General features: G+C 37.7%; 1 protein-coding gene across 6 annotated transcripts in view; it reads left to right on the top strand.

Annotated features, from left to right (window-relative positions):
* LOC106875756 (dual specificity protein kinase Ttk) overlaps window positions 1-21,390 on the top strand; it is a 288,324-nt gene that overhangs the window by 37,054 nt on the left and 229,880 nt on the right. For 3 of the 6 annotated variants that reach the window (XR_016244973.1, XM_052974191.2, XM_089365964.1), the window contains exons 2-4: window positions 482-546; window positions 1,517-1,668; window positions 13,865-13,938. Coding sequence is in view for 4 of the 6 variants with exons in the window: in XM_052974191.2 (XP_052830151.1) it covers window positions 483-546; window positions 1,517-1,668; window positions 13,865-13,938 (290 nt within the window). In the remaining 2 variants the exon portion in view is untranslated. Of the gene's footprint in view, window positions 1-481; window positions 547-1,516; window positions 1,687-13,864; window positions 13,939-21,390 lie in introns of all 6 variants that reach the window. The other 3 variants (XR_016244972.1, XM_089365963.1, XM_089365962.1) reach the window with 1 other exon arrangement.

Raw genomic sequence — 21,390 nt, 5'->3', positions numbered from 1 at the left:
CATGCATGCATACTCATTCACTCACTCTCACATATACATACACATGATCTGGTGGTCTCTGCTGGAGAATACAGGGATTTATTTCCCTGCTCGTGATATAAACAAGAATGTGTTTTGTACCGAAAACCAATACAAGAGTTTCTCTCATGATATCTACCACAGTATAGTTTGTTCTAACAGAACATCCATGTTTAAGTGGAGATAGATATTAGCTCTCAGTTTTAATACTGCCTTTGTTGCTAATATATATATCATCATTATCCTCATTGGATGTCTGTTTTCCATGCTGGTATGTGTTGGATGGTTTGATAGGAGCTGGCCAGCTGGAAAGATGCCCAGGCTCCATGTCTGTTTTGGCATGGTTTCTATGCCCTTCCATACAGGACTTCTGCTCAGCTTTTTAAAAAATATTGTTTGGATGTAATAAGGAACATCAGTTGCCAAACTGAATCTTCATGACTTTCTTTCTCTTTGTTTTCAGCATGGATATTGTGAGTTCTGTTCACGAAGAGGACAGCCTGAAAGATCTATCAGTAGAGCTGACTGGTATGTAATTATTTTGACAATTTTTATTTCTCTTTACCAACAATACCACAACTATATTCACCATCACAATTAAATGGACACATGACTATGCAATTAAGAAACATGCTTCACAATCACTTTGAGCATGTGTCTTCTCCAGCTTTGAGTTTACCTATACCTTGTAAATGGGATTTGATAGATGACAATTATGAACATGATCTTCGGTGGGAATTCTTTAATTATCATCTAGTTTAATGCCACTACCTGGCCTTTGTGTTTCTTTAGCAAAGTTCACTTTGTACAAGTATTTGGACCAGACCCCTTTATTCTACAAGTTTTGGAGATCCTGAAAAATGGTATGAGTGCTGCCTTTCTTCTTTGGTTGAGCTCTAAAAAAACATTTTATCTCAAATTAGATCTTGACAAACAGCTACAAAAAAAAAAATGAAATGTAGGTATAGGCATGGCTGTGTGGTAAGAAACCTGCTTCCCAACCACATGGTTCTAGTTTCAGTTACACTGTGTATCACCTTTGGCAAGTGTCTTCTACTATATTCCCCAGTTTGACCAAGGCCATATGAATGGATATGGTAAAGAGAAACTGAAAGAAGCTTGTCATGTGTGTATGGGTGTGTAAGTTTTGTATCCCACCACCACCACTTGACAACCAGTTTTAATTTGTTTACATCTTCAAAACATAGCAGTTTGGCAAAAGAAACTAATAGAGTTAGTACCAGTCTTTAAAAAAATAAGTACTGAGGTAAATTTGACTAAAACCCTTCAAAGTAGTGCCCTGGAATGGTAGCAGTCCAATGACTGAAATAAGTAAAAGATAAAAGATAATGCTTGAAAAGGAAATGTAGTTCTCAGTTGTTTTTTTTTTCTTTCTTAAATTGGTATCTTCTAGATCTTGTCATATTTGTAAAGCCTAACCTAACCTCTTCCTTTTACAAGGTTCTAACCCATTTGCTTTTTTTTCTCCCCACTCCAGTTCACACAGAATGGCTGAACCGCATACACAGTCAGGGCAATCGTCCTGAAGATTGGGTAGAGTTTATCCATCACCTGAAGGAACAATCTCCTGTACCTGTTACAAATTTGTGGACTGCATACATATGTGATCAGTATGTTCATGCACTGAAGGTAATGTATCATGAAAATGTGTGTGCACATAGATTTAATATTTTGAGTCTGTAAGGCACCTTGACATTCTACTAATTGTTCATGGTATGTGTATGGCTACCTAGCTGTAAATAAATACTTAATATTAATTGAGCTTACCACTATAAGCTAATTTAGCACAATATAGTTAACTATTAATATCCTGTATGACACAAATCAATTTGATGGTGCATGTGAATCTGTCCTATACCATCTGAACTCTAAATCAAAATACTTTCATATCTCAAGGCAAAGAGAGAAATCTTGAATCTCTTCCTCTGCCATTTATTCACTTTCTATAACATTTGCTATTAAAATTGGTGCACATGTAGGTAAGCAAGAGATAATGAAGGGGTGAGAGAAACAGTTATACTGGCATGTAAGAGAGAGAGTATGAGTTTGCATTGGGGTGTAATTGTTGTGGGGAAAGTAGTAATAATGGTACATCCCTCCCATATGATGAGTAGTATGTGCTAATTGCTATAAATAAGGTGATGTCGGTCAGTATAAAGAGAGAATATGAAATAGACGGTCATAGACAGTCGTGGTCTTACTTGTCTTACTAACTATACTGCTATACCAGAGTGGGTGTTATAACAGTCAAACGAAAGGATTGCAACAGTAGCAACAAGGAATTAACAAACTCATGAAGAATTAACAAACTCACTAAGTTTTTTGTGAATTTTACAGAATAGAAAAATCATAAAATTATGGAAAAATTGTTGGCCTGTCTGCTTGAGTTGCAAAAACAGCAACAACAGTTACTGAAAGAACAACAACAACAACAACAATTTCTATTACAGCAACAAATGTTACAATTAATGAATAGTAAGTTTTCAAAAAATGCTGTAAAGATGTTCTCACCAGATTATGTAGCAAACTTCATAACAGAGTTTAAGTATGTGCCAGATGAAGGAGTTACCTTCCATGCTTACTATAGAAGATACAATCAAATCTTCAATAAAGATTGGGACAACAATATGAAAACACGTTTAATACTTAAGAAAACTGGCAGCAGGAGAACATGAGCATTACAGCGATTACATACTCCTGTAAAATATCTCCTGACATAAAATTTAAAGGTACAATTGACATATTGTGTAAAATTTTTAGTGAGAAAACCTCGTTGTTCAATACACATTGGAAGTGTTTGAACCTAGAAAAGAACAACAAGAAGGACTACATCATATATGCTGGGAATGTGAAAAGTTCAAACTGGATGAATTAATGCCAGATATGTTAAAGTGCCTGATATTTCCAGTGACTAACTGCAGAGAAAGACATAGAAATAAGAAAAAGAATTCTTACTAAGCTGGAACAAAACCAAGCGGTAACCTTACAAGTCTCAGAAGAGTGTGAAAAAATAGTAAATTTAAGACATGACAAAGAAAATCGAACATAAAGATTACTCCCAAGTGAAACAAGTGCAAAAGAGGCAGAATAGAAATCGAGTGTGTATGAAAATACAGTACAAACAGGACAAGAATCAGGAATAAAACCCATGTCTTGCATGTGGAGGTCTACACCTGAAGAAATACTGTCCATTTAAGAAAGCAGAATGCTTCTGTTGTGGAAAAATTGGACACGTAAAAGCACACTGTAAAATCAAGACGACAAAATATATCGTTCTACTTGTACTACAATACATTTCAGCGCTTCAAAAACAAACTTATGTTTGTTTATAAATGATGTAATTTATATTACATCTAGCATTTCAGGATGACTTTATAAGTTCTAAAATTGCAGACAAATTTGTCAGTAAAGCAGTTTAGCTTAATGGTAGAGCACTTGACTGGAAATCAAAGGGATGTGAGTTCAATTCTCATGGCTGGTTGCTGACAGATTTTTCTGCTCTGTAAGGATTTTATCCTAAATATGCTGTTCTATCAGTATTTATGTGTTGAAAAATATATCTTTCTACTTGTAATAAACAGTATGTCGTTGAAAGAAAATGGTAATATAACAAAGAGAAAATTTGTGAATGTGAAAATTAAAGATATAAAAGTAAAAATGCAGTTAGACACTGGAAGTGATATTACCATTGTGACCGAAAAATCTTGGAAGTATATCGGTAAGCTGAAATTAAGTAAATCTACAAAAGTAGCACATAGTGTTACAGGTAAAAGATTGTTTTTTGTTAGTGAATTTGTGTGGACTGTAACAGTTCATGACCAAATGAAAACGGCAAAAATATATGTGCTAAAAAATTTCAGTTAATCTATTTGGTACAGAGTGGATGAAACTATTCAAATTGTGGAATATGCCCATAAGTGTTTTATGTGAGAACATAGTTGGTTCAGTCAAAGGTTTGAATGAGGCTGAGGGACTGAAACAAAAAATAAGACATTTATTTCCAGATACCCAGCAAGTAAAGTGAGATCACAGCTGAAGCCTATACCAGTGTTGCATAACCAGCCTATTTAAAAAGTACCTTTGAATCATTGGGTGACACACCATGCTTGAGGAAACCTATTGAGTCAAGTAAAATCAAAAATCAAATCACAATCAAAAATGGAATTGTAGTTGTGGCTGATGCCAGTGCTGCCTGACTGGCTCTCATGCTGGTGGCATGCAATAAGCAACATTCATGTGTGGGTCGTTGCCAGTGTCACCTGACTGGCTCCTGTGCCGGTAGCACATAAAAAGCACCCCATCTGAATGTGGCCAATGCCAGTGCCGCCTGACTGGCTCCCATGCCAGTGACATGTAAAAAGCACCCTCTACACTCTTGGAGTGGTTGGCGCTATGAAGGGCATCCAGGTGTAGAAACATTGCCAGTCCCCAGTCAAACCGTCCAAGCCATGCCAGCATGGAAAACAAACATTAAATGATGATGATGGTAATTTTTTCTTGGAAGAACTGGGCTGTTGCATGAAAACAAAGCCAAAAATTGCAGTAAAACAAAGTGCAACACCTATATCTAAACCAAAACAGAATGTACCATTCTTGGCTGTAGACCAGGTCAACAAGGAACTTGAAAGCCTAGGCATAATCGAGAAGATGGACCACTCAGGCTGGGTAGCACCTACGGTCTGTGTAAAAAAGAAAAATAACAAGTTAAGAATTTGTGCAGATTTTTCAACAGATTTGAATGATTGTTAAATCTCACATAACTACCCATTGTTGAGTCCTGAGGAAGTGTTTGCTAAATTGGATGGAAGGAAATTCTTCTCAAAATAAAACCTCTCAGAAGCATATCTACTAATCCATGTAGAAGAAGAATGCTCACATTTAGTAACCATCAATACACACTGTGGATTATTTAAATTTAAGTGGCTTCCCTTCGGTGTAAAAGTGGCTCCTTCCATATTTCAGCAAATAATGGATATAACTCTGGGTGACTGTGATTTTGCTATCATATATTTAAACGATATTCTAATATAAAGCAAATCACATGAACAACATGTAGAACATGTTAAAAGGGTATTCGAAAAGATTAGAAAAAATACGGTTTCAAGTTAACGGAAGAAAAATGTGAGTTCTTTATGAAAAATATTAAATACTTGGGCCAGATAATAGATAAAACCAGATCCATCCAGAGCAACTGCAATAAAAAATATGTTCATGCCGAATAATGTGACTGAGCATTCTTGGGTTTAGTAAATTATTATCAAATTTACATTTCCAGTATGCATAACGTAAGGGCCCCACTCAATGATTTGTTAAAGAAAAATACAAAATGGTGTTGGACTAAGTGCCAGAAGGCATTTGACAAGTTAAAAAGCATTTTAACATCGGACTTGTTGTTATCGCATTTTGACCCAAAGTTGGATATTATATTGGCTACAGATGCAAGTGATTACAGTGTTGTGATATTATGTAATTCTAAATGGTCTGTATGAGAAGGACCTTTTAGGAAAAAGACAAATTATCATTGATTCGCATCTTTACAGAATTTAAAATCGTGGATTTCAGATCTTCCACAGCATCAACTGTCTCTTTAGAAAATGGTAAGATGGAAGTGGTAATTAGCAGTTGTATTCAGTGTGAAAAGCATGGAACTCATTTCGAATAGTATGCAAATAATTCCAAAAGCGCAATGGGTCGAGTCAGAGTTCATTATGGCTTATTTGGTATCCCAAAATATTAATAGAAGGAGTATTAAACACACACTTATCCTTATTTAGCGTAATATTGTACCTTTTTGCACAATCCAAAAACCTACAAAGATTAATATTGTACTCTTTAGTGTTATTACCAATTGCAATATCGTCTAAATATGCATGAGTCTTTTCTAATTTTATTTGCTTAAAATATGGAGTGAGGCTTACATCTCGAAAGATTGGAAGTTCTTCCTAATGCTCCAGAAGCTGCTAGAACATTCAAGCGCTAGTTGTTCGTCTTCTCTCGATATAAAGGTACCGTTACTTCTGGAACCGATGATGCATACCTTGGACTTTTGGCAAATTCAGTTTCTTCAGAAAACATTTGATTCTGCTTTAGCTGCTTTGAAGGACGCCTTTATTAAGCCAGTCAATTCTGTTGTTGCCAGACATAAACTGTCTACACAAAAACAATTACCTAGTAAATCTATAGATGAATATGTGCATATTAATATTTTGGGATATCAAAATCTTAGTCTGGATTGCCGTTTTACGAGTGTTTCTGCTGAAACTTACAGAGACTAGTACATTCAAGATTCATTTATTACCGGAATTTCATCTCAAAGTATTCGAACTAGACTCATCATCATCATCATCATCATCATCGTTTAACGTCCGCTTTCCATGCTAGCATGGGTTGGACGACTTGACTGAGGACTGGTGAAACCGGATGGCAACACCAGGCTCCAATCTAATTTGGCAGAGTTTCTACAGCTGGATGCCCTTCCTAACGCCAACCACTCAGAGAGTGTAGTGGGTCCTTTTACGTGTCACCCGCACGAAGGCCAGTCAGGCGGTACTGGCAACGGCCACGCTCAAAATGACGTCTTTTATGTGCCACCCGCACAAGAGCTAGCCCAGGGGCACTGGCAACAATCTCGCTCGAAAATCCTATGAAGGCCAGTCAGGCGGTACTGGCAATGGCCACGCTCAAAATGGTGCATCTTATGTGCCACCTGCACAAGAGCCAGCCCAGTGGCACTGGCAACGATCTCACTTGGCTTGCCGGGTCTTCTCACGCACAGCACATTTCCAAAGGTCTTGGTCAGTAGTCCTCACATCGATGAGGCCCAATGTTCGAAGGTCTTACCTCACCACCTCAGCCCAGGTCTTCCTGGGCCTACCTCTTCCACGGGTTCCCTCAACTGTTAGGGTGTGGCACTTTTTCACGCAGCTATCCTCATCCATTCTCACCACATGTCCATACCAGCGCAATCGTCTCTCTTGCACACCACAACTGATGCTTCTTATGCTCAGCTTTTCTCTCAAGATACTTACACTCTGACGGGTATGCACACTGACATTACACATCCAACGGAGCATGCTGGCTTCATTCCTTGTGAGCTTATGCATGTCCTCAGCAGTCACAGCCGTAAGCTCGCAAGGAATGAAGCCAGTATGCTCCGTTGGATGTGTAATGTCAGTGTGCATACCCGTCTCCTTGAAAATAAATCACTTACACTGACTAAAGCAATTGATCAGGCATGTGCTTTGGAAATTGCTAATACTGACTCTCAAATTTATGATTCTACATCAATCTTGACTATTTGCCCTGTAACTACAGTGAAACAAAGTGAAGAAATGCTAGTCTTTTTCAGGTGTAGAAGGGAGTGAAAATTTTTAGAGGAAACAATTGCAGCAGCTAGTACTACATCAAAATTTTGGACTCACTGTTATGGGTGTGAAAGTGCATCACAACATGAGCATGTTAAATGTTCCACATGAAATGTTGAGTGTAGGAAATGCAAAAAGATTGGTTGTTTTCAAAAGTATGCATGTCTAAAAATTCAGTTGCCGCATCAATTCAAACTGCTACTTTTGGTTCTGTTCTCTTCGTGTTGAACGTGTTGATGATAGAAATATGTATAAATGGATTTTCATTAAAAGCTCTCTTAGACACTAGAAGCTCGGAAAATTTCCTTTCAAAATCTGTGGTTAGCTCTCTTCAGCTTCCTACTTCTCAGTATAATGGTACTATATGGATGGCTGCAGTTAATTTAAAGTCATCTGTCAAAGCATGCTGCAAATTAGATATATCTCTTCAAAGATAAATATATTCTGACATTCAATTTCTAGTACTATCCGATTTATGCACTGATGTTGCATTAGGAATACCTTTCCTCAGTAAGCATTCTTCTATTAAAATGAAATATGGGGGACCACATCCAAACTTAGAAATGTATTCTTTAGCATCTATCGCAATGGATCCTCCTTGAGTGTTCTCTCATTTATCGCCAGATTGTAAGCCTGTAATTATGAAATCCAAGGAATTTCAAAATGTCTGATGCTCAATTTATCTCTTTTGAAACTGAGCGTTTGTTGAAGGAAGGCATCATCAAGCCAAGCAATTCACCATGGAGAGCGCAAATACACGTAGTTCAAACCCATACAAAAAAAAAAGACTAGTTATTGATTACTTGGCTATGATAAATAAGTTTACTTATTTAGATGCATACCTCTTGCTGAATTTAGATGATTTAGTAAACATGATTTCTAGTTACAAATACTTTAGTCGTTTAGACTTATGTAGCACTTATCAAGGATGACAAAATTTATACCACCTTTGAGGTAAACAGACATTTGTATCAGTTTACACGACTTCCTTAGGGTTTGATGAATGGTGTCACTTGTTTTCAGTGAATTGTTGACAATTTCATAAATCAAAATAAATTAGAAAAGACTCATGCATATTTAGACGATATTGTGATTAGTGGTAACACTAAAGAAGAGTACAATATTAATCTTTGTAGGTTTTTGGATTGAGCAAAAAGGTACAATATTACGCTAAATAAGGATAAATGTGTGTTTAATACTCCTATTAATATTTTGGGATATCAAGTAAGCCATAATGAACTCCGACCTGACTCGTCGTGCTTTTCTGCTCTGAAAGATATGCCTTGACCACAAAATAAAAAATTTTTGTCCTGTGTTTCGGGATTATTTGCATAATATTTGAGATGGGTTCCATGCTTTTCACACTGAATATGACTGCTAATTATCACTTCCATTTTTCCACTTTCTAAAGAGGCAGTTGACGCTGTTGAAGACCTGAAATTCGTGATTTTAGATTCTGTAAAGATGTGAATCGATGATAATTTGCCTTTTCCATTTGAAACGGATGTGTCTGACATGACTATTGTTGCTATATTGAATCAGGATGTTCAACCGGTTGCCTTTTCTCGCGTATGCTTAACTTTTCTGTAAAGCACCATTCTGTTGTCAAAAAAGAAGCCTATGCTATTGTCGAAGTGATAAAAAAAAAAATGGCACCACTTTCTCGTTGGTCACCAATTTACTTTGATAACCAACCAAAAATCTGTGTCCTACATCTTTGACACCCATCATTGAAGTAAAATAAAAAATGAAAAGATCAAAAGGTGGAAGTTACAGCTTATGCCTTACAAGTACAATGTACAGCATCAAGCAGGTTTGTTAAATACTGCTACTGATGCTCTTTGAAGAGAATTTTGTGTTGTTACTTCTCACACGGACCTTTTAGAATTACATAAAAATTTGTGTCACCCTGGGATCGCACGTATGGTGAATTTATCCGCATACGAAATTTATCCTTCTGTAGACAATGTAAAAAACATTATTTCCTGGTGTTCTACTTGTCAAATATGTAAACCGTGATTCTATAGACAAGAATAACAAGAATTGATTTGAGCTATGCATCCATTTGATAGATTTAGCATAGATTTTCAAGGTCCTCTGCCTTCGTCTTCCTTAAATAAATACTTATTAATAGTTGTGGATGAATATTCGTGATTTCCTTTCAGTTTTGTGTGTCGGGATGCATCTTGCTCAACCATTATTTCCCGTCTTATGTTGCTGTTTTCAATTTCCGGTCTTCTTGGATATTTACATTCAGATAGAAGTTCATCGTTTATGTCGTCAGAACTAAAATCATTTTTACACTCCAGAGGTGCCCCTATGGGTAGATCTACCCCCATATCACCGAACAGGGAATGGTCAATGCGAGTGATTTGTTGGTTCGGTGTGGAAAGCCATTACGTTGTGTTTAGAATCTAGAAACCTACCTATTTGGGCATGAGAAGTTGTCCTACCTGACGCACTACACTCCCTTAGATCATTGTTATGTACTGCTACAAAATGGAATTGGCATGAACGACTGCTTTTGTATCCATAAAAATCTGTGAGTGGTACAAGCATGCCTACGTGGCTTATGACTCCTGGTAAAGTGCTGATTAGAAAGTTTGTTCAAAATAAGGATGAACTTCTGGTTCAGGAGGTGGAATTGCTGGAATCTAACCTGTTATATGCTCATATCAAATATCTTAGTGGCAAAGAAGATACAGTTGCTATTAAAGATCTGGCACCATCGGAAAGCATTACAAGTAAAACTTCTGACGAATCTGGTGATTCTAGCCATGATAGTTCTGTAAAGAATGACCGTGCGAACCCAAAAGGAGAAATGGTGACGAATGGAAAAACAGGGCTCCTTTTATTTAAACGCGTCACACGGTTGAACACAAAAATATATCAAATGATATATAAATATGTTATACTTCGATAACATAGTGAATTCGTAAATGGCCAGTAAGGAAGACGATAGAACACAACCGATAAAGATGAATAACAGTAGAATTTATTGTAGCATTAAAATGTATGTCTGTATGTGAGTGTGAATGCGACATAATGAAAACATAATAAAAGACAGGCCGTCATATAAAGAAAAGAGTGTGTGTAAGTGATACATGTATGTGTATGCGTGAGATACAGCAGATAGAAAAAGAGTCAGTAACACATATAAGAATTTGCCAGTTCTTAGAGTACACAATAGTAACAGTCTGTATGTAAGAAGTTGAGGCGTGTGTGGCAGAGCGATCACTCGTGATGTTAGGGCTTCCATGCCGAGCCGGGTTCTGGAATACAGATGTTCGTCGCAGGCTAGGTTCTTGTCTGTTGTCTATCGTGGCGAAGATGAGTCGCACAAACAGTTAGAAGTTCTGCGGTAGTTTTGGGTTAGCTGGTGTACGTAGAAGTCATGTTGACGATGCTGGTGGCGAATCTTGTAGTTCGTAGTTGAAGTGGTATTGACGATGGTGGTAGTCGTCGTAGAGTCGTGTTGCTGCTGGTAGTCGTAGTTGTACGAAGCGGTGATTGTTGTCGCTGGAACTGTTGCTGCTGTGTGGTACACGGAACAGGTCTCTAAGAGATCTGAACTGAGACGAATTAGCTGGGTATCTTTTTAGTCTATTTAGAGAGCATCTGAAAAACACCATCACGTGACCTTATTAAGGGCTGTGATTGGTCAGTTTGCATTCTGGCGGGAACGGTACGAAGCAGTTGCCACTTCAAATAATAATTAGTCACGTGAGGAATACAGTAGGCTGTTCTCTACTACGCCCGAACTTGATTATATTTATAACAGTGAGAGAAGATGGCTTCTTTGTATAAAATGGCGATCGAGGTGTTAGTTTCACTACAGTTCTGTTAACATGCCCATAAAACATTTAACTCGAAAAGAACTCCTATAATTTTAAATGATCCTGCTATGTTAGAAAATGAAGAAAATCTTGATGCTGAACCACTGGAATAACTATCACCTGTTGCTGAACCAGACTTTTGTGGGATTCTTAAAATGTATCAATTTAGTATCAATGTATGCAAAATTAGTTTAACTTATTCCAGATTGTCTAGGATAAATTTTGAATTGTTTGTAAATTTTTTTAGGTGGGGTGAGTGTTGTGATTTTATGAAATTATGTTGATTGCAGAAAGGCTTTCTGCTGTATTTTATTGTTCTCCGATACAACTGTTTGATTACCTAAAATAGCCTAAGTTCACTGCTTTCTTTTTCGAACTGTTGGTATACTTTAAGTGTAGGAGCCATGCTTCTGCACAAATATGACGATGGGAGTAAAAAAGGTGTCATGATTATTATTACCAGCTAAAAGGAACTATAGTCAGATAGAAAAGGAAGCATAAGCAATCATATTTGGTGTGAAAAACTCCATAAATTTATTCATGGAAGAAGTTTCTGTCTACAAATGGACCGTCACCCACTACTGTCAATATACGGTTCTGAAAAAGGAATACCAACACACACAGTGAATAGACTACTGTGAAGGGGCACTACATTATTGAATTATGCTTACAAAGTGGGATATATACTGTCAGAAAAACTAGGGCATGTGGATGGTTTGTCCATACTATACTGAAACACTGCGAGCTATTCAAAGATACAGTAATCGCAGCAGGTGAAATAAAAAATGTAATGTGGAATGTGGTACACAGATTACCGGTAACCCTAGAAGACATAAAATGAAATGTGGTAAAGGACAAATTAATAACAGAAATGAAAAGAATACTGTGGTCAGGAAAAGTAAATAGGAACAGGATTAGTGTGAAACAAAACCAAGATGTGAACCTATACTCAATTTGTGATAGTATACTGATGTATGCACAGAGAGTAGTAATACCTGAAACATTGCAAAAGAAAATGTTGAGGGAATTTCATGTTGGACATCCTGGTATTTTGAGGATGAATGCTTTAATACATAGCTATGTATACTGGCTCAAAATGGATAGAGAAATTGAAAATTCAGTGAAAGGCTGTAGAAGATGTGCTCTAGCAGTAAAATTACCGACGATAAAAAGTGAACCTTGGCCCAAGTAGATGTTCCGTGGTCGAGACAACACATCGATTTTGCTGGTTCTTTAGATGGTTCATACTACTAAGTGGTAGTTGATAGTTTCTCTAAATGACCAGAAATTTGTAAGTGTAAAAAGCCAACTTCCTCAACTACGACAAACTTTTTACAAGATTTAGCATCCCAGACACGACAGTGTCTGACAATGGAACACAATTTGTGTCTTTTGAATTTCAAAAGTTTTGTGAAACATTTGTGGTAGAACATGTAATTACGGCACCATACCATCCCAGATCTAACAGACAAGCAGAACACTTTGTCAATACATTCAAAGGAGCCCTAAGAAAGTCGAATAAGGAAGTCACAGATGAGGTAGCTCTACAACAATACTTAAGACCATACCATGTTACACCAAATCCAATGACATCAGTGGAGCTGATGTTAGTGAGGAAATAAAACCAGTCTTTGACAAATTGCTACCGGGCAAGAAAAGAAAAATTGCTTGGGAAAATACAGCAAGATTTTTCAAAATTGGTGCAAAGGTATTTGTGAGGGCATATAAGAGTGGAAAACAGAGTTGGGAAGATGACATCATTACCAAACACATAGGGAAAATGCTATACTTGGTAAAAAGTAGGAAACACATGAGCCAGCTGCAAAAAAGATTCATTGAGAGCAAGCCCAAGAGAATGGAAGAATCAATGGAATGGTTATATGATACTTTTCAAGTACTAATGCCACTACAAGTGATTTGAACTCAAGTGCACAAGTGTAAGAAAAAGGAAATGTACGAAGTTCTTGGAAGTGGATGCCAAGCAGAAAAAATATTAAATGTATAACTAAGAAGAAAAAAAAACTCAAAAACAGGGAGTTGGGGTGATATAAAAAGTATTGCTGTTAAAAGAAATAAAAATGATACTCCCTAAGAAAAAAAGAAAAACTGAAAAGAGGAGATGTTGTGGGGATAATAGTGATAATGGTATACTCTTCCCATGTGACAAGTGGTATGTGCTAGTCGCTATAAATAAGGTGACGTTGGTCAGTATAAAGAGAGAGTATGAAGTAGACGGTCATAGATAGTCATGGTCTTACTTGTCTTACTAACTATACTGCTATACCTGAGTGGGCGTTATAACAGTCAGATGAAAGGACCACAACAGTAATTTATTTACTCATGATTGAAAAATGTTATGAGCAACACAACTCACTCAATTTCCCTATGCTAGCAGTCTTACTCTGCATGTAAGACAAAAGGAAACCTCTCCAATTTATACTTGTATATGATACTATGACATCGTTACATGTTACATCATCAATCTAAAATGCTCCTAGGAAAATAAGATCCAGCTAAGCTTTTGATATAATGTAATTACTATTTGGAAGAAATATTGTCAAATGTGTAATCTTTGTTATTGTTTATAATTAAATTCTGTTTGTTTGTTTTCCCCTCTTCTTGCAGACTATTCCAAGTAACCAGAATAAAAATAATATCATGTTTGTGAAATTATTGATTGATTATGCTACATTAAAAAGGTGAGATGATTATTTTCTTCTTTTTCAGTATAAGTACAACAATTTCAGCAAAATTTTACCACACCCTATGTGGTAAAATTTGCTTCTCAACCACTTGGTTCCAGATTCAGTGCCAGTGTGTGTCACCTAGGGCAAGTGTATTCTACTATAGCCCCAGGCCTATGAGTAGATTTGGTAGATGGAAACTGAGAGAAGCTCATCATATATATACACGAGTATATATATATATATATGTGTATATGTACATGCATTTTGTGTGTATGTATGTGTTACTGTCTCCTTGTCTTGACATCCTGTGACAGCTTTAAGCAAGTGTCACTATCATACAAGCAGTGTCCTTCATTTCCAATCTGTGTAAACATTTCTGTTAATAGGGAAACATTATCTTACTTTTAAACAGGTAAGAGATGGTGATAGGAAGAGCATAGAAAATTTACCTCAATAAATTCATCCATCCTATGCCAGCATGGAAAAGTGGATGTTAAATGATCATGGTGATGAGGAAATATTGTGCCAAGTTTATCTTCTATTATTTCTATGATCTTGTTAGAGGTTTCTACAACTTATCTAATGCCAACCACTTTACAGCATGTATTGGATGCATTTTTTGTGGTACTTGCACTAGTGAGGTTTCTATGTGGCTTGCATAACTAAGATCCTCTTCAACTGAGTGGGAGCTACAAAAGACAGAGTTGTTATGGGATGAAGGGTTCAAGTGTAAGAGAAGGAGACGAAACAGAACAGGTCTCTTGTTATAGAACAACTACACTATTTCATTAAAGAAGAGAAAATGGAAATGGCTGAGGTGGTACTGGAAAGAGAAAAATAGTGATGATGAGGTGACAATGCAATTTGAGGTATGAAATGAGTAGAAGTGGGTGAGAACAGGAGTACAGGAAGTGAGTTATTAGAGGTTGCAAGAGTATATGGGAAACTGAGAGATGGTTAGAGATAGAGAATGGGTGAGAGGGTGAATATAATGAAGAACAAATATTAGGGGATGATAAGTTTGGAAGGTAAGGAAGAAGGAACAGTAGGTGGCAAATGTAGAAATTGGGTAGAGTTGAGGAGTAACCAATGATACCTAAGTTGAAGTGGATATTAGACAAGATGACTGACAGTGCAGATAAAGGGGTAGCACAGGGGTGAAGAGCAGCAGAATGGTAATAATAATGATACAGTGGACAGGGGAAGAATGGGAGAAGGTGGAAGAAAAGGAGAGATAATGTGGTTGGGTAGGTTATAAGAGTGTGGGGCCCAAAGAAGTGAATAAGGGAGATGATCAAGGTAAAATGTAGATTGAGAGGACAGTATAAAGAATGAAAGGTGGATGACTAGTGAAATGGTTCCAGATAGTGAGAAGATATAAATGGTATCAAGGTAAAGCTAGTGAAGTATGCTGTTCTGCTTACATTTTAATTACAGCAGCAGATTACCGTAGTTAATCAGATGATGGGTGATGGGAATATTTTGAAGTGGAAATTGGGTGGGGGTGGGGGGCATCATCCTTTAATGTCCATTTTCCATGTTGGCATAGGTTGAATGGTTTGACCAGAGCTGGCAAGTTGGGAAGCAGCATCAGGCTCAAGTTTGATTTGATTTGGTTTCTATAGCTGGATGCCCTTCCCAATGCCAACCACTTTGTAGTGTGTGCTGGGTGCTTATAACGTGCTACCACCATGAGTGTTTTTATGTAGCACTGGCATGAGCACTCTTATGTGGCACCAGCATGAGTGCTTTTTATGTGGCACCCGCACGAGTGCTTTCTACATGGCTCCAGCATAAATGCTTTTTATGTAGCATCAGCACAGGACTTTTGCAGGCCAATCCTTTTCATCAGGAGATGCAGCTTTAACACTTCGGCTGTGGGGGATGGGTCTTCTTGAGTACAGCAAGGCACCAGGTATCTCAGTCCTTCGTCACGTCTGAAAGGTTCAGTGTTCTGAGGCCATCCTTCAGTAATTTGTCCCATGTCTTCCAGGGTCTCCTTCTTCCATGAGTTCCACTCACTTCCTTATGGAGCTGTTGGAATCCATCTGCATCACATGACCAAACCAGTGCAGTCTTCTCTCTTGCATACTGCATCTAATTCCTCTTATGCCTAACTTCTCTCTCTCACTATATATAGATACATGCATTTTGCTTCCAGAGTCTTTGTTTTGCCAAGATGGGCAGGTCTTCACAAGAACTGTATATCACCAGACATTTTGGTCCTTTATCATCTCCATAAAGTTCAAGATTCTGAAATCAACCTTCTGTACTTCATCCTATGACTTTCTGGGTCTCCTCCTTTTGCAAGCTCTATACACATTAATTGATTGGCATTTTGTCATACAGTCGCTTCATCCATGTGCAATGCATGTTCACACTCAGCATAATCTTCTTTCTTGCATACTACATTGATTCTTTTTATGCCCTGTTTTTCTCTCAGCACATTTATTACTTTGTTGTTTATGCACATTTACATTGTACATCTAAAGGAGCATGCTAGCTTAATTTCTTTTTAGTCTTAAGTCCTCTGCATTTAAAAGCTATGTCTCACTACCTTGTAGCATTGTATTTCTAACATAAGCACCATACAATCTGCCCTTCACTCTGAGAGAGAATACATTTGTTCCAGCATTGAACTTTTTCCAACCCACTCTTACCCTGGTTACTATACATTTAAGCAAACACCTCCTCTGTTCATCACATCTCTTAGGTAACAACAGTTATCAACTTCTAATGAACCATCTAGGCATTTAAAAGAATTTATTTCTGGTGTGGTCACAGTATGTACTGCTCTAGTGCATCTGTCACATATGAAGCTTACTTTCCTGGTTATCTGGCTGTGATTCTACAGTACCTCTTGTATGTCCAAAGCTTACATTAGACACAGCATATGTAGTTTATACTAGTTCCTTTTCTGCATATTGAGCAAGACCATTTCCCTGAGGATACCAGTGTCCTGTCTCTTTTTCTGCTTACTAAAACTTTCATCTCACTAAGTTTATGTTAGGAATTCTCGACTTTAGGTTTAGCTTACTTTTATATCCTTGCATTTAGATATATGATTTAATTAAGTGGTGGTTAAGTCTTGTGAACATCAGTTCATCAGGCAACATGCCTGAAGGGGTATTTGGGTTTGGCGTTACAAGGTAAACTCTCAGGAATTATGTTACTACTACATTATCCACTAACTCATTTCCCGATGTTTTTAGCGCCCTTTTGAACGTGTCCACAAAACGTTCAGCTTGTCCATTTGATCTTGGATGATACAGAAGAGTAGTGATATGTTCAAATGAGAATATCTTGCAAAAATTCTTAAATATATTTGCCATAAATTGTGTACTATTTCAGAGACTATGGTGTCTGGGACATCATACCTTACAAAAAGTTCCACTGCTACCATGGCAGTTGGTTTTCTACATTTACACATTTCTGGCCTTTTTGTAATGTTATCTACCACTATTAGATAATATGATTTGTTTAATGGTCCTGCAAAGTCCATGGAATACTGGTCTTGGGCCAACGTTAAAATTTTATAGGTGGTGATTTCGCTGCAAGAGCACAGCCTCTGCAGGATTTTACCACTTTGTCAATGTTGTGCAATATATTTTTTATTTCATTTTTGGCTCTTAACGCTGCTATTATTGTATCTTCTAGTGATTCATAGTATTTTGGTATTAACCTTGACAAACCATCTGCATGTACCAATTTTTTAGATGGCAAATACTCCATCTTGAAGTCATAATTTAGTAGGATCGTTCACCAGTGCTGCAATCTGTTGGCTGTATGTGTGGTGATAACCTTTTTTGATCCATAGATCAACAATAATGGGCAGTGGTTTGTCTGCAAATGGAATCTTCTTCCATGTATAAATTTATGGAATTTTTTACCGCAAATATGACGGCTAATGCTTCCTTCTCTCTTTGACTGTAACTTTTCTCAGCTGGCATTAAGGAATGTGAAGCATGAGCTACAGGTTTCAGGCTATCGTCTTCATATTTGTGTAAAATCACAGCTCCGATACCACTGCTGCTACTATTTCTGAATTCAGGTCAAAATGTGATAATGACAATTCCAACATTAAGATGTTTTTAGTTTCTTCAAAAGCTTTTTGGCACTTATCTAACATCTTTTTTTAACAACTTATTCAGGAGTGCTCTTAAATTATGCATATTCAGCATGTATTCCTGGTAGTAATTTGTGAGCCCCAAAATGCTTGTAACATTGTAATGTTTGTCAAGGGAGACATATTTTTTATTGCACTCACCCTTGATGTGTTTGGTCTGCATCCATTTTCATTGATAATCTGCCCTAGATATCTTATTCTTGGCATAAAAATTTCACACTTTTCCTGGCTGATTTCAAAACTCTAATCTTTTATTTTTTTCAAAGATGTTTTTAACATGCTCAGCATGCTGACCATAAGATTCACTGTTTATGAGTATGTCATCAAGGTAAGCTATAGTGAAATCCGAACCTGCGAGCATAGTGTCCATAACTTGTTGGAAAAAGCCTGGTGCTACCTTTATACCAAAAAGAAGTTGATTAAATTTGTACAATTCTTTATGGGTATTTATTATTGATAATTTTGAGCATTCTTCATATATTTGTACCTGCAAGTATGCTTCAAATAAGTCTAACTTAGAAAAAGATTTTCCTCCATTCAACTTTGTGAAAATTTCTTTCGGACTTGGTAATGGGCATCAAACATTCATTTAATCCTGTTGAAAAATCAGCATATACATGGATTTTTTTTTTTTTCTTGACATTTACTGTTGGGAACACCCATTTAGCGTAATCAATTTTTTCAATAACCCAAAGCTTTTCAAGTGTATCCAATTCTTCGTTGACTTGTTTCAATGCTGTGAAAGGTACAGTTCTTTTTGGTTTAAATAGCAGTATAGCGTTTGGTGCAAAGACCTAATTCACCAGAAAAAACTTCAGGAAAAGTCTTTTTTAATTCTTTTTAAAATTCCTCTGGTGGAAGAACCATTCACATTTTTACAAAAGAAAAAAATTATGGGGAGGTCCCATAAGTTAATTGATTCCATCCAGTATGTTCTGAATGAATTTGTCATATTATTCAGCACAAAAACTTTGGCTTTCAAGGTTTTTCGATAAAATGTAACATCAATTATCATTTTACCCTTAAAATATAATTTTTCTCCTGAAACACTACATGCAATTTTCGAAGTTTCTTTCAATCTAGGTTTTCCAATTTTTTTCCACATATCTATGTTAATTATCATGATAATGGTGGTGCCCCAGCATGGCCACAGCTCATGAGCTGAAACTAGATAAAATGAAAATGAAAATGATATCACTGCCTGTATCCAACTGTAATTTGATATTCACATTATTCATTTTTATGGACACAAATTTTTTTTCTGAGCCTTGCTTAGTGTTGTAGTGAAATCCTGACACCCCTGTGGGATAGCAAGTGAACTGTCCTAAACCTTATGAAGGTGCATGAGTACTGACAGTGTAAATACAGTGTGGTATGTGCAGTCGCATTTGCGAAGGCAGTCGTTGAGAAGAGATATAAGTTTGTTATGTGTTTGTTACTGATTTAGTTTTTGTAGTGTTATAAAACAGTTACAGTGTAGTCTATATCCAAACTCAAGGATATAAGAGTGGCTACGAGACATTTGAAGCTTACTGTGGATGTTCTTAGCATGGAAGATCTATTAGCTTCCATGGTACAGTTACAACAGAAACTACAACAACAGCAACAAGAAGAACAGCAGCAACAGTTGCAACAACAACTACAACAGCAACAAGAACAACAGAAACAGCAACAACAGGTACAACAACAACTACAACAACAACAGCAAGATCAGCAGTTGTTGGGTTGATTGTTGCAGTCTAAAAACACTTCAGGTTCATTTTCGGCAGATGGGGTTGCTAATTCAATTGACGAATGCCAAAGGATTATAAATTTATGACATGACGCAGGAAAAGTTGAAAAAGAGGAGTGGCTGTGTGGCAAGTATCTTGCTTACCAACGACATGGAACTGGGTTCAGTCCCACTGTGTGGCACCTTGGGCAAGTGTCTTCTACTATAGCCTTGAGCCGACCAAAGCCTTGCGAATGGATTTGGTAGACAGAAAGTGAAAGAAGCTCGTCGTATATATATATATATGTATATATATATATATGTATATATATATATATGTATATATATATATCATCAGCATCATCATCATTGCTTAACGTCCGCTTTCCGTGCTAGCATGGGTTGGACGATTTGACTGAGGACTTGTGAACCAGATGGCTACACCAGGCTCCAATCTGATTTGGCAGAGTTTCTACAGCTGGATGCCCTTCCAAACACCAACCACTCCGAGAGTGTAGTGGGTGCTTTTACGTGCCACCAGCACAAAGGCCAGTCAGGTGGTACTGGCAACGGCCACGCTCAAAATGGTGTATTTTATGTGCCACCTGCACAGGAGCCAGTCCAACGGCACTGGCACGATCTCGCTCGAATGTCTTTACACATGCCACCATCACAAGTGCCAGGAAGGCGACGCTAGGCATAGGTGCCATCACGATTTCGCTTTCGCTTGCCCCAACAGGTCTTCACAAGCCAAGTTTTGTGTCCAATGAAGGAGACGACATTGGCATGGGTGCCAGTTGTCGAATTTAGTTCAATTTCGATTCCGATTTCACTTGCCTCAACAGGTCTTTGCAAGTGGAGTTTTGTGTCCAATGAAGGAAGGTACGCATAAGTGGGCTGGCTACAATCCTGGCGGAGGCCTTGGATTTACGTCTCACTTGGCTTGCCGGGTCTTCTCACGCACAGCGTATTTCCAAAGGTCTCGGTCAGAAGTCATTGCCTCGGTGAGGCCCAATGTTCGAAGGTCTTAGCCTCACCACCTCAGCCCAGGTCTTCCTGGGCCTACCTCTTCCACAGGTTCCCTCAACTGCTAGGGAGTGGCACTTTTTCACACAGCTATCGTCATCCATTCTCCCCACATGACCATACCAGTGCAATCGTCTCTCTTGCACACCACAACTGATGCTTCTGAGGTTCAACTTTTCTCTCAAGGTACTTACACTCTGTCTAGTATGCACACTGACATTACACATCCATTGGAGCATACTGGCTTCATTCGTTGCGAGCCTATGCATGTCTTCAACAGTTACGGCCCATGTTTCACTACCATGAAGCATGGCTGTTCGTACACATGCGTCATACAGTCTGCCTTTTACTCTGAGAGTGAGACACTTTGTCACCAGCAGAGGTAAGAGCTCTCTGAACTTTGCCCAGGCTATTCTTATTCTAGCAGCTACACTTTCAGTGCACCCTCCCCCACTACTAACTTGGTCACCTAGATAGCGGAAGCTATCAACTACGTCTAGTTTTTCTCCCTGGAATGTGGCAGAAGTTGTTTTCTGCACATTCACAGTGTTTATTGCTCCTGAACATCTGTTACATACAAAAACTAACTTCCTAGTTAACC

The sequence above is a fragment of the Octopus bimaculoides genome, chromosome 18 (assembly GCF_046866305.1).
Source record: "Octopus bimaculoides isolate indiv1 chromosome 18, ASM4686630v1, whole genome shotgun sequence".
Classification (NCBI taxonomy): Eukaryota; Metazoa; Mollusca; class Cephalopoda; order Octopoda; family Octopodidae; genus Octopus; species Octopus bimaculoides.
This window is presented reverse-complemented; position numbering and strand designations above follow the sequence as displayed.